Below are 15251 nucleotides of genomic sequence, written 5' to 3'. Positions count from 1 at the left end.
TATAATTCTATATTGCTTTTTTTAAGAGTCTTCATGGGCTAATAGTTTCCTCTATATCTTAGAGATATTTTGAGCATTTGCACATTTTTCCAGAGTTTTAAGATTGTCAAAACCAAATCCTTTTCCAAGATCAGGCTGAATGCAGGAAGTCAGACTCTTTTCAATCACAACCACAACGCTCTTATTTCAAGTTTGATCTGCCCAGGGCTATTAATGCGTCTCAAACATTTGTCTTTTGACAAACTTTATTCTCTGGTTTATTAGAGACACTGGGTTGGTTTAGCTCTGCTTTATAAATTAGTAAAATAAAAATGTCCTTTGTTCTAGACAGTAAACTTAGCTGAAAGCAGTGGCATTAATAAATGAAATGATGAAAGAGAACTTGACAAAGAGATGCAATGAGAATGAAAAACATTTAATCCACCGCTAACTTTTTATGAATCAACAGCTGGTGTTTATTTTAGAGTCTAAATTTGGCTCCTTATAAACACAAAAATATTCCAACCCTTCTAAATGAATTATCTAATTTTTGCTCCTCTTTTCGATCTTGTTGTTGGGGTATCGCCAATGCTCTTTACTCTGCCTTTAAAAATCTGTGGTTGTGTCATCTTTGTTTATTTAGTCAGCCGTGCTTCATGAGAATCAGAATAAGTATGTCTGAGGTTTACTAAGAGGGGAAAGGTGAAGCTGAACATTTATCGAAAGCTTTTATCACACTTAAAGTGGCTAAAACCCTCTGTACAAATGGTAGTAACATGTACCCTGGCTAAAGGAGTTATGATAAGTCAGTTCTAAGTACTGTCGCAGAAGCAATTCACTTTACAACACTTATAAGATTTTTTTTTGTGTAAAACCTCATTTTTTATTGCATCAAAATAAAGCAAAACTGAACAGGAGCACAAAATTAACACACAATTGGTTTAACTCAGCAATGTTGTCAGTGTTCAGTCAAAAACATGCAGCTTGGCCAGTTTTATGTCCCCTTGAGGGTCATTTGTAGGCAGCCGCTGCCAGGTCTGATTTGTATTTGTGTGTGTTTGCAGGGTACACTGTGTCATCTGTGGTTGTTGGTGACTGGAGGAGGCTGTATGTGGCTGGGGCTCCTCGATTTAAACACAAAGGCAAAGTCATTCTATTTGAACTCCATGAAAACGGCTATGTTGACATCGTGCAGGCTTTGAATGGAGAACAGGTGAACTTCTGTTGCTGAATGTTCCTCCAACATCATCAATTATTGCAAATAGCATAGCAAGGGCTCCACCTACTGGGATTAAGATGAATTTACATCCTTCTGTGTTTAGATTGGATCTTACTATGGCAGTGAACTGTGCGGGCTGGATATCGATAAAGATGGCATCACTGACGTCCTTTTGGTCGCTGCTCCCATGTATCTTGGCTCAGGAAACAAGGAAGCTGGAAAAGTCTACATCTACACTCTCAATGGGGTAACAAAGCAGTGGCATCTTAAACATGCAGTAACAACTATTTTTAATAACTTGGTGATCATTCTTCTTTCCCTTGTCTCTTTGTTTTTACAGGAGGGAAAATTTATATCTAATGGGACTCTGAAATCCGACAATAAGTCTCAGGATGCCAGGTTTGGTTATGCACTGGCGGCTGCTCCTGATCTGAACCATGATGGCTTCACTGACCTGGTGGTGGGAGCGCCGCTGGAGGATGAGCACAGAGGGGCCATCTATGTTTACCATGGATATGATATTTACATCATCCATGACTGCAAACAGGTAGTTATGTTAGGTATACTGCAGTGCAAAAGTAAACCACTTTTTAAAAATACTGAATCAGATCAGTAGTTTCCCAGGACTTAGAAAAGTCTTTAGCTGTAATTTCACTTCATGTTCAGTCCAAGCATCTGAAAATATTGTATGAGTGGATGAACGAGGAAGAAATGTGTACATCTGCAGCTGGTATAAGCGGAATTAAGTTAATAGCTCTTTGGTAATTAACTTGCAGATACTAAGAAACTATTTATGTGTTAAACCGTGTTATTGTTTTCATAGATTCCTCCACAGATACAGGCACAAATAATATTCTTTTGACTACCTGCTATTAATAAAATAACAAGGATTTTTCCTTAGTTTTGTGGCATATGTAGACACAAACATCACCTGAAATAAAGAATATTTTCTCATGTCTGATTGTTTAACAGTACAGATTTAAGTTGCTTAACAATCATTAAAATGGTGTATAAAAAAATGGTCCGATTTTCTGTTTTATGAAAACATGCTTTTTTGCAACTTCATTCTGCGTCTCAGAATTAAGTCACTAATATCTGCTTCTCTCCTCCTCCCAGCATATATTAGGGTCGTCCCTCTCCCCCTCTCTGCAGTATTTTGGCCGCAGTGTAAGTGCACGGTTGGACTTGGACGGTGATGAGCTGATAGATTTGGCAGTGGGAGCTCAGGGCAGAGCCGTGCTGCTCAGGTAAGCAGGGATAATCGCAACCACAGCAGATTATATTGCATAGGGTGCCTGTAATGTGACACAGAAAGACACTTTACAAGCAGCTAGGACCTTTTGTAAGATAATTGCTTCTCATTCCTGCTCTTATAGCTCCAGAAGCATCGTCCAGATCAATGTGAGTTTGTCCTTCCAGCCGCACTCCATTAACGTCATTCAGAAGACGTGTCAGAGGGGCGGCAGAGAGTCGGCATGCCTCAACGCCACAGCCTGCTTCACGGCCGTTTCACGCTCACCTGGACCACACAGCAATGCTTTTGGTATTTTTTTTTATTTTCATTTATTTATTTGTTTATTTTACTTAAAGACCTTAAAAAATATGCTGAACAAATCTATTTTTTTAGTCAGATGAAGCAACACAACAACATAAATAAATAGTTATTTTTGCTCACATGTTGTGGAAAAAACTATTTTACCAAGCTCTGTCAGATGAAATCACTCAATCAGGTTTACTCATATATTGTGCACAATACAGAGAGCCTGTAGAACAATCAATAATGTAGCAGGTCTGGGTGAAAAGCTCTGCCAAGCAGAGACAACACACGAGTTTTATACCAACAATAAGGAATTCAAAACAAGGGGCGAGGCAGTCTGGTTCTGATGCAGCTGTAGAAAGCAACTTCCAACCTTGTATATGTAACCCAAATAGTTGTTTTGGTGAGAGTTCACAAAACATTTAATATAACATGATCAGCAGATGTTAACTTGTAGTAATTTTTCACCACAGAGAAAATGAGGTTATTCTGAAAAGAGTTAAAGAACCAGTTCCTGAAAGTTAAATTGCTCTGTTAGGGAAAACGTGACTCATGTGAAAAAGCTTTTAAAAAGCAATTCAAGTTCGAATATAAAAACAATCATTTCAAAGCTGAACATTTTTCTGCTGTCCTTACGCTTTCTGGGAATAGTTTTGCCCATAAACAAACCAAATGTGACCAGTTTCAAATCAAACCAGATTAATCCAAAAAAAATAAATTGTTTATTTTCCAGCTCACATCTTTTTGATTCATGCTTCTTCCTTAGATCTTTGGGTGTCAGCCATGTTGGATGACAGGAAGTTTTCAGCGCGAGCTCTGTTCGATGAAAGCTCCCACAGACAGATGCAGCTTCCAGTGCGAGTGCAAACAAGAAAAACTCTCTGCTACAAGCTGCCTTTCCATGTATACGTGAGTATCTGAGCAACCACGTAATCAACACCAGTGATGAAAGAATCTAGACTGGACCACTAAGTGGTCTCCGACGTTTGCATTGTTCTCAATGTTTCCTTTCTGCTTAGGGCCAATTGAATTTTTTTCCGATGAAATAGTGTTCTTAAAATTGATGAGTCTGGTTTGAGGTCTCTGAATATTATAGGATTTGTGGTGTTGAGGTTCAACATTGCACTGGCTAAACATTCATGGGCTCATGCAGTCCTTGTTCTCTCAGATTTAACAACTCTCTTAAGCACAGTTGATCATAAATTTTAATCTGCAGCATTGTGGGGACATGTGTGGTACAGATGAGCCCCGGCTGGTCGAAGTTTGCCAGTGGTGGAAAACAGAAAATAATTCCTGTTTTTTTTAATGTACTTCATTTATAAATGGCGTCCCACAGGGTGGGATGCTTGAGTTTCTGGTATTTTCTTGACATCTGCTGTTCCTCAGCTTTCTTCTTAGATACCAGACAATTGCCTTTCTCTCAAACAAAAAGCCAACAATCAAACTTCTTTTTTTAAGATGAGCTTTTTTTTGTTTAAACAATTAGCAAAATTTAAACAAATTTGACACTACACCACTTAGAAACAGAAATTCATTCCTACATTACAACTGGTATATTGGTTGGATGTTGGTGGTTGTTGGTTTTCAGCTTGTGCAAAATGCTGCATATTACTCTCTTTTTATCCTCACTGCACTTAATTTTGGACATATTCCTTATATACATTTGACACAAATTAGGTGTTTGTTTTATTTAAACTTTATTCTTTATGTAGTCTTTATGTTGCTTATTTTAGGTAATTTTTTACTTCTATTGTATTTGGTTTCAAATATTCTGTCCAGTCTAATTGGCTGTTTTTAAAGTACTTAGTAAACAAATGTGGCTGAAGCCTCTCTATCTGCCACACAGGATACAGCAGATTATATTCGCCCAATCAGCTTCTCACTGCGGTTTAAGATCAACGACACAGAGACGGGTCCGGTGTTGGATGAAGGCTGGCCAACAAGCGTCAAGAAATTTGTAAGCAGCACAAAGCTAACTCCACTCCATTTTTATTTTCATGAATAACCTTTCTCGTCCTTCTGTCCAGATACCATTTTTCAAAGACTGTGGCGAAGATGACGTTTGCACAACAGATCTGGTCTTGCAGGCACACCTGGACATCTCTGGTACAAGGTACAGATCTGCTTTAGCTTTCTCTCCTGAAGCCAGTTAAAGTAAAACGTCTTCTGGTTGCTAGATCTGAGTGAGTCATGTTTTCTCGCACAGGCAGAAACCTTATGTGATTCGCAGCCCTCGTAGGCGTCTGTCGGTGGAAGTGCAGCTCCAGAACAGGCTGGAAAATGCCTACAACACTAGCCTGAAGCTGCACTACTCACGCAACCTCCACTTCTCCAGCATCAGCATCAAAGTAAACTCTGCTTTAATTATCCTACACATGCAGCGTGGTTTGAGTGCAATATTTATTGCTATTATTTTCCCTTTAATTTTAACAAAGGAGAATGCCAACTTCAAGATAGAGTGTACCGCTCTAGGCTCAAACAGCCACTCGTGTAACGTCAGCTACCCAGTGTTTCGCTCTCATTCAAAGGTAACCTGCTGCTGAGGAGGCTGATCTCTTCACACCTCTCTGCCCTTCAAGTAGTGGGAGGCATCACTTCAGCAGTCTCTGTTGCTCTTTGTTTCCAGGTGAATTTTATGTTGGAGTTTGAATTCAGCTGCACCTCTTTGCACAATCGGTTACAAATGAAGCTCAATGCTACCAGGTAAGATTGTCCAAACATTGCAAATCCCAAAGAACAAACAGAAAAGGACAATATTTTTAGTGATATCCATCTTTTTCTGTCTTACAGTGACAGCAGTGAGAGAGAGGGAACTCTGGGGGACAACAGTGTTCAGCTGCAGACTTTCGTACAATATGAGCCAGATCTCTTTGTTAGCAGGTTTGAGCATAGAATTAATTTAATTTACAAACTTTATTTACTTTTTTGTCATCATTATTGATATGGGGCTCTTTTGTTTGGGTGTTCTTTGTTTAGTGAGTCTAACCTGAACCGCTACGAGGTCCATCCCACACGGACAGCATCAGAAGCCATGGGTCCAGAGTTCTACACGTACATCAGGGTAAGTTTCTCATTTTTTCTCCTTCAACCATCTGTCTGAAAGGTTAGTAAAAAAACTGTCATGTTCAGCAGAGGAACTGAAAGTGACAAATCTTCAGTGTTAAAGCCAGCTGTAGCAACATTTTTAACCTCATTTAATAATAGAAATCTTGAGCTGAGAACATTGCTTCCACCTGCAGAGGTGGAAAGCACACATTTTTTTAGATTTCTGCAAAGGTTTTTTGAAAACCATGTGTAATTTTTCTTCCATTTTGTAATTATCCACAGTTTTGTGTTGGTCTGTCACATAAATCCTAATAACATACAAGTGTTTTGGCTGTAAGGTGACAAAAAGTGGAAAACATTGTGGGCTTGAATACTTTTCCGAGAGCAGAGCAAACCAATCCTTTCGAATAATACCACCGAAAACAAAATAATTCCGTACCTGCGTGACTTCACTGCTCAGATTAGCAGATTTGACAAATTAAAGAGACATTTATTTCAAAATGATCAGGTACTGAAATGAAAATGAACTAAAATTCACCCTTAAAAAGACTGGAGACCCATAGATCTTAACTACAGTCATTCTGGGTGAATTTGCACCGAGCTGTTTAGATGTCAATACTGTACAGGTTGAAGTAAAATGTGTTTGTTTTTTGTTTTTTTGTCTGTTTTTGTAGCTACTGAATATCGGCTGTTACTCTGTGAGTAATCTGGAGCTGCGTGTGCTTTTGCCCTCTGTGGCAGCAGAAGACGCCGTCTTCATGACTGTAACGGATGTCTTCACATACAACGTGAGTGGGCCTCCGTGATTTGCTTTTATGTGCATTGAATTTGAACAATGTGACATTTTTAAGCTTCCCCTCAGGCCACAGGAATGAAGTGCGGAGTGCTGAGTGATGTAACCCAGTTGAAGTCCAGACAGAAAGACGTTCGTCCCCTTCATCCTGAGGACATGATGCATGATGAAATACTGGTGAGGCTTTTTGATTCAGGAATAAACACCAAGAAGTCATTTTACAGGCTGTAACGTGCCATATTTTATGTCCAGAACTGCAGCCGGTCGTGGTGCACAGAGGTTGTCTGTGAGGTGCGACAGCTCGGTCAGCAGGCGGTTATTCGAATCAGCCGCAGAGTTCATGATGACTTTTTCAGAAAAGTGAGTTAACAGAGCGTCACGTGGAAGATAAGAGTCTTTCCAAATGATGTAAAGATGGCTCATCCTTTGTGTGTGACTTTGTAGGTCAAATATAAGTCAGTGAGGATAATTAGCGCCTACAGTCTCTCAGCTCAGGAGAATAACCTCATCACTCTGGGAGCAGGAACAGTCCAGGGGGAGGTAAGACTGCAGAATACTTCCACTCAGCAAAGGGAGGAGATATTTGAGTGTTTAAAACGTTTTCAGACTATTTGAAGCTTTCAGCATTTCACCATGCTCCGGCTACAAACCTCAAAGTATTTCATTGTATTTTTTATGGGATAGAACAGCACAAAGTAGTGGTGATGTAGAGAGAAAATTATACCATTTTTTTTTCTCCCCTCTAGGGGGTCTTTTGTGGGCTCTAGTGTCCCTTATATGAAAGTAGGCTGACAGGAAAGGGGGAAGGAGAGGGGAGAAGACATGCGGTAAATGTCGCCGGGTCCGGGAATCGAACCCGCAACAGCTGTGTCGAGGACTCAAGGCCTCCAAACATTGGTCACGCTATCCACAGCACGCCCGAAAATTATACAATTTTTAAGAATCACTCTTTGCCATAATTACAGCTGCAAGTTTTTTGTAGTATTTTCCTACCAGCTTTTCACACCCGAAGACTGTTGGTCTTTGCAAAAATAGCTCAGTTATTTTTAGGTATTTAAATAGATAACCAGTTATCTTTAATTCTGAGTTTTGACTTGTCCGTTCTTGCATGAACATGCTTTTATCTAAACTGTTCCATTATTGGTCAGGTTGTAGCTTTAGAGTCATTGTCTTTCAGGAAGGTGAATTTTTTTTCTGGTCTTAAGTCTTTTGTCAGCTTTAACAGGTTTTCTTTCAAATTGCCTAGTCAAAGTCTAACATTTAATTTGTGAGATGTGAACATTAAACAAGCCATTTATGCTTGAAAACCTTGTAAAAAAAAAAAAAAAAATCGGTCAAAAACTCAACTGTTTGCCAGTGACTGCAAAAACAAATTGAACCAACTTTATTCATGTTATCGGTCAGAAATTAAAGTTTGTTTTATGTTATGAAATATATAAATGCGTCAAAAAAGCAGCAACAGCTGGTTGACACGTAAAGGAAACTTGTTGCACTATAATTTATTTAGGAGTATCATGGTAAAGGGGAATGAACTCACATCATCACCCTCCTAAGATAACTGCCTATGGCAAGTGATTTTGGCAAAACAAAATTTTTGACAAAAGGAAATGAGCTAGGTCATTATTTTAGGAAGGTGACAATATACAAACCACATTTTTCTGATTTTACTGGGGGAAAAAAGTGACAATAATGTACCATTTCCTGTCTGTGTATAGAACAAAACACTAATGAGGCTTGTAGTTGTAAGAAGATAAAAGCTAGTTGTGAACACTTCTGCAAAACGCTGCAATTTCCTGAGTGTTTTCTCTTTCCAGACTGTCCTAGAAGTGCTGAAGGGCCGAGCTATTCCTATCTCCCTCTGGATTTTGATCGGCAGCATCATAGGCGGTTTGCTGCTATTAGCACTGATTATATTCATACTGTGGAAGGTAACCGAATAAATCTCTTATTGGAAGTTCAGAAAACATAAGTTTGTAACAGGCCAGATATTGATCTCAGCTGTCCTGTTGTTCTCAAAGCTTGGATTCTTCGCACGGAAACATAGAGAGGATGAAAACCACGAGGACTGAGACAGAGTTTACAAAGCAGACGACCAGACCAGTTGCCTTCGAACAGGCAACATGATGAAGTTCAACTTGAAGTGTTCAACATGAATCTCCAGGACCAAAGTCAGTGTCACCAGGGTCCGACAGAAATGCACTGCCCAAGATTTTCAGGGTCAGTAGGGGCAATTATGTAAATTTTCTTTTTTTTTTTTAAGCAAAATGTATCAAACTACAGTTATTTTATTTAACTTGCAGACTTTTTCCACAATTTCATATTTTAAACGGTCAGAACAGGTTTTGTTTGGGGTTTTTTTGTGTGTGTGTTGTTTGTTTTCTAATGGAATAAAAACAGGTCAGGGGAAGAAAAAAAAAAGGTGTTTTGATATTTATTCAGTCGCGATCCACACAATAAAAACAAGAAAAATAAACATATTCAGTCAAAGTTAACAGAAACACTAAAGAAATCATTTTTAAAAATGATGACATTTTGGAATCAATTTTAACCATTACGACTCAAGAAGTAGACGTGGAGCTGACGTAGGATTCTAAGATAAAGATGGTTTCATCTACTTGGTTCTCTGCTGAATCTAACCTGGAAAAGGACAAGAAACAAAAACATAAAGAGACTATTGAGGAAACTGAAAAAGACAGTTTCAGTTTGGTCTTCTTACTTGTTAACATGAAGCTTCAAGACGTCCAGCTGCTGCTTCTCGGGAGCAGAGATCATCTCCTCGACTTCGCTCAGCTGTTCGGGCTCTGCCCCGCTGGCCTGCAGAGACGCCAGAATGGCTTCGATTCGCTGAGATTTCTCCAAGAGGCGCCTGAAAACCGACATGAAAGCAATCAGCCACAATGAGACGGGAACTTAAACCATCAAACCAAATCTTTAGAGTAGGACCCACTTGTTTTCTTTGGTCTCAAACAGGCGTCGCTCTATGAGGTTGGCCACGGTCTGCAGGAAAAATATGTTAGAAAAGGCAGAAGCAGCAAAAAAAGGAAAATATGCACCCGGATCCTACACATTTCCATGTGACATCTGCATACTTTCCCAAATTTAGTTATGGAGGATATATCGACAGTGGCTTCAAATATGGAAAAACTAAAACAAACAGACAGAAAGAAGCAAGAAAGGAAGAAAGAAAACGTCCAGTCAGATCTTAAGGTCCAACCTTGTAGCAGTTCTGCAGCAGCATCCTGGCGGTTGGGAGCTGGTTGACGGTGTAAAGATAAAAAGTGCGAGACGGAGCAAAATCTGGGGTTTTGGGGATTTCCTAAAGCAGAGAAAGTTTGTCAGACTGGAAAACATTTTTGTCAAACAAGATAAAATTGTGGCCTTTTAATTTACCAGAATGAAAAGTGATAAAATTGGACCATTAAATCTGCTTAATTCAAGGTTTATGTAAAAGTGACACAAAAGGTTCCTATAAGTTTTTTATACAGTTTTCCTGAATTTTCTAAATTTCTTGGCATTTTTTTAAACAAAACCTTCACCCTATTGGATTTCAGCTTTTAGGCACATTGATATTAAATAGTGATTTATTTTTTAATGTTATTTTCAGTAATAAACAATGTGACAATAACCTCACTCTACTGTGAATTTGGCATTTTTAAGTGTTGAACCAAAAAACATGATTTAATTTAGTTTTAACTAGTGTGAAATGAACTTATTATTCCTGTTGGAATAACACAGCACAGGTACAAAAAGTAAAGTTTCTGTAAAGCAAAGATATGACATCTTTTGCACAATACATCAAATTACAATTGTTAACTTTTATAACTCTGACTGTATTCAAAAGACAATTCCGAAATAAAACAACCCAAAAGGGACATTTTAAAAGCATCTTATCAATTAAACTATTGTGGTTCACCTGGAGCTGCACCAGGTTGTGGGACAGCAGCGTGTACAGCATGTCTTTAGCCTCCTTTGCTGGAATCATGGCAAAGTCCTCCACCTGCTTCTGCTCCAGGTGTCTCTTCCGTAGCAACAGACGGAAGATACGAGCCGACCGGGAGCCAAATCTGATCAGCAGATGAAAATGAGAACTGATTGATAAGTCAGTTCACATGAAAGTTACACGTATGTCCCGTAAAAACCCTAACGGACTCACCTCTCCTGCACGATGGACTCAACCGTGGCTCGAGCCAGGTTTGCAAGAGCTCTGTGCAGATCTAAGAGATGAGTTCAGGAATACAGCCGATTTATAAACCAGACTGGATAATTCAGTATTTCAGCTTTGGATCTAACTGCACAAAAAGATACTGACAACAAACATTCCTCCTCCACTTTCTCCAGTCTTCCCAACGAACTCCATCTGGGAAATAAAGAAGCAGTCGATGGTAAAAGAGATTCATGTGGATAGGAAGTGAAATTGCCCAGCAGGCGGCGTCCGTACCGGGTCGTCCACCAGCAGAGTCAGATACTGATCCAAAATGTGTCTGGGGATGTTGTAGCTGGCAGGGAGGGACCTGAAGACCTCATTGGCTGAGAGTGGCTTAGTGCAGGCAGCGGTGGCCGAAGTGGTCACCTCACTCATCCTCAGGATGGTCCTCACTATTTCACTGCTGGTCTGAGACGTTAGAACATGAACAATCCTAAAATAACTTAATGGATGATGCTTTTTCCCTTTGTAATCTAATTTTATAATATAATTATGTATTCTTTAATAAAATAATTTGGGGTGTTTAAATACACAAAAATCCAAAGTAGACATTTTAACTGTCAGAAAACTTAATATGCAAAGCTATGCTGTTAAATACACAGCAAGTCAGTTTTAATTTAAAAACACTGTACTATTCTCACTAACATTTTTTCACTTTTTGTTCAGGTAGAGCCACAATTTTTTATGTATTTGTGGATTTACGTGGAAGAAAAAAAATTACACATGGTGTTAAAGCCTGAAAATCTTTCCTCCCATCTTCACACATCTACAGATTGAAAAATCTGGATTTTGACTGGTACACTAACACAATAACATGACTTCATCCAAATCATGCCTTCTTAGCTCTGGGTGTTTGTTTAAAGATAAACCTCAGCACCAGCCTCAAGGATTCTGCATCTTTTCCCAGCATGCAGCTCCATCTATCTTCCCATCAACTCTGACCGTGTTGAAGAAAAGCATCTCCACTCCATGATGCTGCCACCACGCTGTATCACAGTGGGAATATTACGCTCAGGATGATGCGTTTAGTGATTAAGGGTCGTGCAGCATTTTTAATCAAAAGTTCAAAACTATTGTTTTCTGTTAGGTTCACAAATACGCACAATGCTTTGTTGGTCTATCACATAAAATCCCACTGAACTCTTTTTAATATGACTAAGTGTGAAAAACTTCATGGGTATCAATACGTTTGCAAGGAAAAGTGAATTAAATTACTGAAATAATTTATTTTAAGCTCATCCTTTAATAGTTTGGTTGTATTTTCAGCAATTCGGTGGAAACCTGACCTGATCCAACTTATTGGCCACAGCACTGATGATCGCCTGGTCTCTGAAGTGTTGATGGAAACGCTCAAAATTCACCTGCCAGTAAATTCCTTCATCACCATGTGTCTGATCAAACAAAATAAAACATCCACAGCATTAAAAAAACACAGGTAGGCCAGTGACTTTGGAGCTTATTGATAGAACCAAATATTCACTGACCTCTGTGTCCATCTTAGCCCTTTTTGCATTCCTCTGGTCCTCTCCGTTCTCGGGGACAAGCTGCCGTTTGCCTCGTCCAATGAGCGAAACATGTGGTACGCTGTAGCACTCAGGAAAGCTCTCTGGAGTCGGCGGGGCAACGCTTACAGCGGCTGCAGGAGTTGCAGCAGCTGCAGGAGCCGCAGCAGGAGCGGTAGTGCCTGAAGTTCCTGCTCCTCCCACTGGAGGGCAGCGCTGGAGGAAATGGGTCTCCACCAGTTTGGAGAAAGCGGAAGACACTTCTCTGTAATCCATGCTGTGGCCTTCTATAATGGAAAAAACACACAATTTCAACTAGGAGTCAGAATTTATCCTATTGTTTATTATTTATTGTAATAAATTCTTATCATATAAGAATTTGAAATGTCTTTTTCACAATAAATTCCAGATTGCAATGCCTAAACCCCCCGCCAAAATTGTTGCCATATTATTGCTATTTTCACTATTTTCTCCACTGTTTGTTTAAAGAGAATATCAACAAATACCAAAACATTTGAACATATGATTAAATGCAGTTAATGTGTGGAGTTTGGTGAGACAAATCACATTTCTATAAGTGACTCATGGCCTAAGGAAAAGTATTACAAATGGGTATGTTTCTGAAGAGCAGTATGTTTCTGAAGAACACAAACACTGAAGAGCAGTGTTTGTGTTTGGGTGGCCATGCAGTCACAGCTGCACATTTACTTAAAAACAAGTAATAAACTGTTCTAATTGATATTTTTATTGCTATCACAATAGTACTGAAAAGAGGAGCATGCCAGAGAATTACTAGTTGAATTAGTCAAGCGGAGTATTCTTGTTAATTTACACTGACAGTTTTGCCTGTTTTTTATTTTGTTTGAGACCAATGATTCATACTTTTTAAGGGCTATTTTGTTTACAGACAATCCACAATTCAATACATATTGTTTCAGTTATGTGCAGGTTTTTATTTCAATTTCACTCATTGTTTTAGGTTATTTTGGATTTTTAAAATCTCTACCAGCCCTAGCAGTATTGTTGTTTAGAAATTACAGTTTTATTAATATTTGAGAATATTATTAAATGGTCTAAAAATCTACATTTATCACAATAATTTCAGGGACAATTAGTCGTCAAGTAAAATTTGTCATTGTGATAACCCTAACATTAAATTCAAAAGGCTTTTGAAACAAGAAAACTGCAGTTAAAGAGTTCTGGTGGACATAAAAACCGACCCTCCATGTTCTGCGTGAGTCGGTCTGCGACCGTCTTCACCGTGCCGCTCATCGTCATGTGGCCACGCTGCAGCAGCTCCTCTATGATGAGCTCGCCCGTGTCGCCGTACAGCGTTTTGGCCGTGTAGATGTAACGCGGGTAGCGCAGAACTCTCAGGATCCGATCGGAGCAGGCCCGGTACTCTGTGGGGCTGCCCGGTCCTTTACGGCCAGAGGTGAAACAACAAGCCCCATGTTGCACAAGCACGCACAGACACTTCTTTACCTTTAATGAAAAAGAAATATTAAAATACACCCATCATTCCTGAGTTTCTTCTACATTTTGAGAGAGAACATTGATATGAATGGTGATGAATGATGTAATAATGCAGTAACATCAAAGTCTTTTGAATTTATTTTATGCAAGTTGAATATTATCCACCATCCTTTACAAACTAAAAAAATAATAATAGTAGCTAATAAGTTGAGAAAAAAATAACCGGCTTGAATACATCACCACAAGCCGTTGGTGGCAAAATTTAAATGATAATTATAATTATAGGCAGAAAATGTTGGATAGCCGCACCAAATTCACCGAGAGGTTGGTTTCTTGGACGATGGTCCTCAAGTTCTGTGCTCCCCTTTGGAGAAGGTGAGTTCCCACTTTCTCCACCACCTCTCCGAAATGCTCCTGCAGCAGGAGGCCACACAGACGGATCTCCTGGGCCGTCATCTGCATAAAGGCAAGAATAAATACACACAACAAACATGTGGAAGAAGGTGCTTTAGTGAGATGAGATAAAAATTTAACTTTCAGTCCTATATTCAAAGTGCCGTGTGTGGTGGCTAATACACATATTACCCTTAAAGGGCTGCAAATGTCTTCACCTTGCAGGAGGACAAAGACTGTAAACATACAGTCTGAGCTACAAGCACAGGGTTTTAATCAAAGCCAAATTATGATCCAGTCAAAGCCCAGACCTAATATCAATTGAGAATTTGTGCCATATTTGGGGGACCCTAATTTAAAGCAGCGAGGAAAAAAAAAGTTTAGCAACATAACTCGACAGATTTGTAGCTGCAATTGTGGCAAAAGAAGATGTTGCACAATACACGGCTTGTGAAAGAATTTTAAAAAAATATCACAATTTTTGCAAGGAACTGCAATGTAAACAATTTCTTAAGTTAATTCGTTGGGTTTGTATGCGGCAAAACGAGGTAGAATGAGTATACGACTGCAGCTGTTTCAATAAGATGAACTGGCAACAGATTATTGTTATTTAAGGCATAAAAGAAATACATAAATACATCCAAGAAAACCCAAACTCTCTAGACTGCAAAGTTACACTGACGTCTCTTGTAACGTAAGTCTGTTTGTCAACTACGGCTAAAGACTACAACCTTAAAACCTGCTCCTTATGATGCCCGGTGGGTCAGTGAATGTACAACTTCAGCGTGTTATTAGCACTAACCTTGCACACGGTTAACTGTCAGGACAGGAGAAACTTTCGCCTCTATGCATCCCAAAGACCGCAGACTTCGCACACATGCGACTCGTCGATGACAACACAGGAGCACTTCCGCTATCCAGGTTTGCTCATCCGTGTCTCGCTGTGATGGCGCGCCGCTTGTCGGCCTGGAGGAGTATGGTAGACCAAGTTATCACATAATACAATGATTATGCAGCCAAGTTCATCTGTGTTAACGTTAGTTGCAGGCTTTAGACTTTAGAGCAGTGGTCCCCAAACTACGGCCCGCGGGCCAGATGCGGCC

General features: G+C 39.5%; 2 protein-coding genes across 3 annotated transcripts in view; one reads left to right on the top strand and one right to left on the bottom strand.

Moving 5' to 3' along the window:
• itga10 (integrin subunit alpha 10) overlaps positions 1-8848 on the top strand; it is a 35861-nt gene extending 27013 nt beyond the window's left edge. The window contains exons 12-30 of the mRNA XM_005810290.3: positions 1044-1192; positions 1302-1445; positions 1539-1745; positions 2315-2445; positions 2575-2741; positions 3502-3644; positions 4582-4692; positions 4763-4848; positions 4942-5083; positions 5171-5263; positions 5362-5438; positions 5526-5615; positions 5712-5796; positions 6455-6568; positions 6643-6750; positions 6826-6933; positions 7018-7113; positions 8388-8501; positions 8592-8848. Coding sequence (XP_005810347.2) covers positions 1044-1192; positions 1302-1445; positions 1539-1745; positions 2315-2445; positions 2575-2741; positions 3502-3644; positions 4582-4692; positions 4763-4848; positions 4942-5083; positions 5171-5263; positions 5362-5438; positions 5526-5615; positions 5712-5796; positions 6455-6568; positions 6643-6750; positions 6826-6933; positions 7018-7113; positions 8388-8501; positions 8592-8642 — 2216 coding nt within the window. The 3' untranslated portion in view covers positions 8643-8848. The remainder of the gene's footprint in view (positions 1-1043; positions 1193-1301; positions 1446-1538; positions 1746-2314; positions 2446-2574; positions 2742-3501; positions 3645-4581; positions 4693-4762; positions 4849-4941; positions 5084-5170; positions 5264-5361; positions 5439-5525; positions 5616-5711; positions 5797-6454; positions 6569-6642; positions 6751-6825; positions 6934-7017; positions 7114-8387; positions 8502-8591) is intronic.
• A 140-nt stretch (positions 8849-8988) lies between these two features.
• Positions 8989-15060, bottom strand: polr3c (RNA polymerase III subunit C). 2 transcript variants are annotated; one of them, XM_005810275.3, is made up of 13 exons: positions 14951-15060; positions 14065-14211; positions 13500-13764; positions 12262-12566; positions 12064-12168; positions 11012-11185; positions 10879-10930; positions 10727-10787; positions 10487-10637; positions 9788-9889; positions 9521-9570; positions 9290-9439; positions 8989-9210 (listed from the first exon to the last, which is right to left on the bottom strand). In XM_005810275.3, the coding sequence occupies exons 2-13, from the start codon at positions 14209-14211 to the stop codon at positions 9132-9134; spliced, it is 1641 nt and encodes a 546-aa protein (XP_005810332.1). In that variant the 5' UTR covers positions 14951-15060; the 3' UTR covers positions 8989-9131. The 2 variants fall into 2 exon arrangements, with proteins under 2 accessions (XP_005810332.1, XP_023186805.1); XM_023331037.1 differs by having other exon boundaries at positions 14074-14211.
• Positions 15061-15251: the final 191 nt, after the last annotated feature.

The sequence above is a fragment of the Xiphophorus maculatus genome, chromosome 3 (assembly GCF_002775205.1).
Source record: "Xiphophorus maculatus strain JP 163 A chromosome 3, X_maculatus-5.0-male, whole genome shotgun sequence".
In the NCBI taxonomy this organism is placed as follows: Eukaryota; Metazoa; Chordata; class Actinopteri; order Cyprinodontiformes; family Poeciliidae; genus Xiphophorus; species Xiphophorus maculatus.
This window is presented reverse-complemented; position numbering and strand designations above follow the sequence as displayed.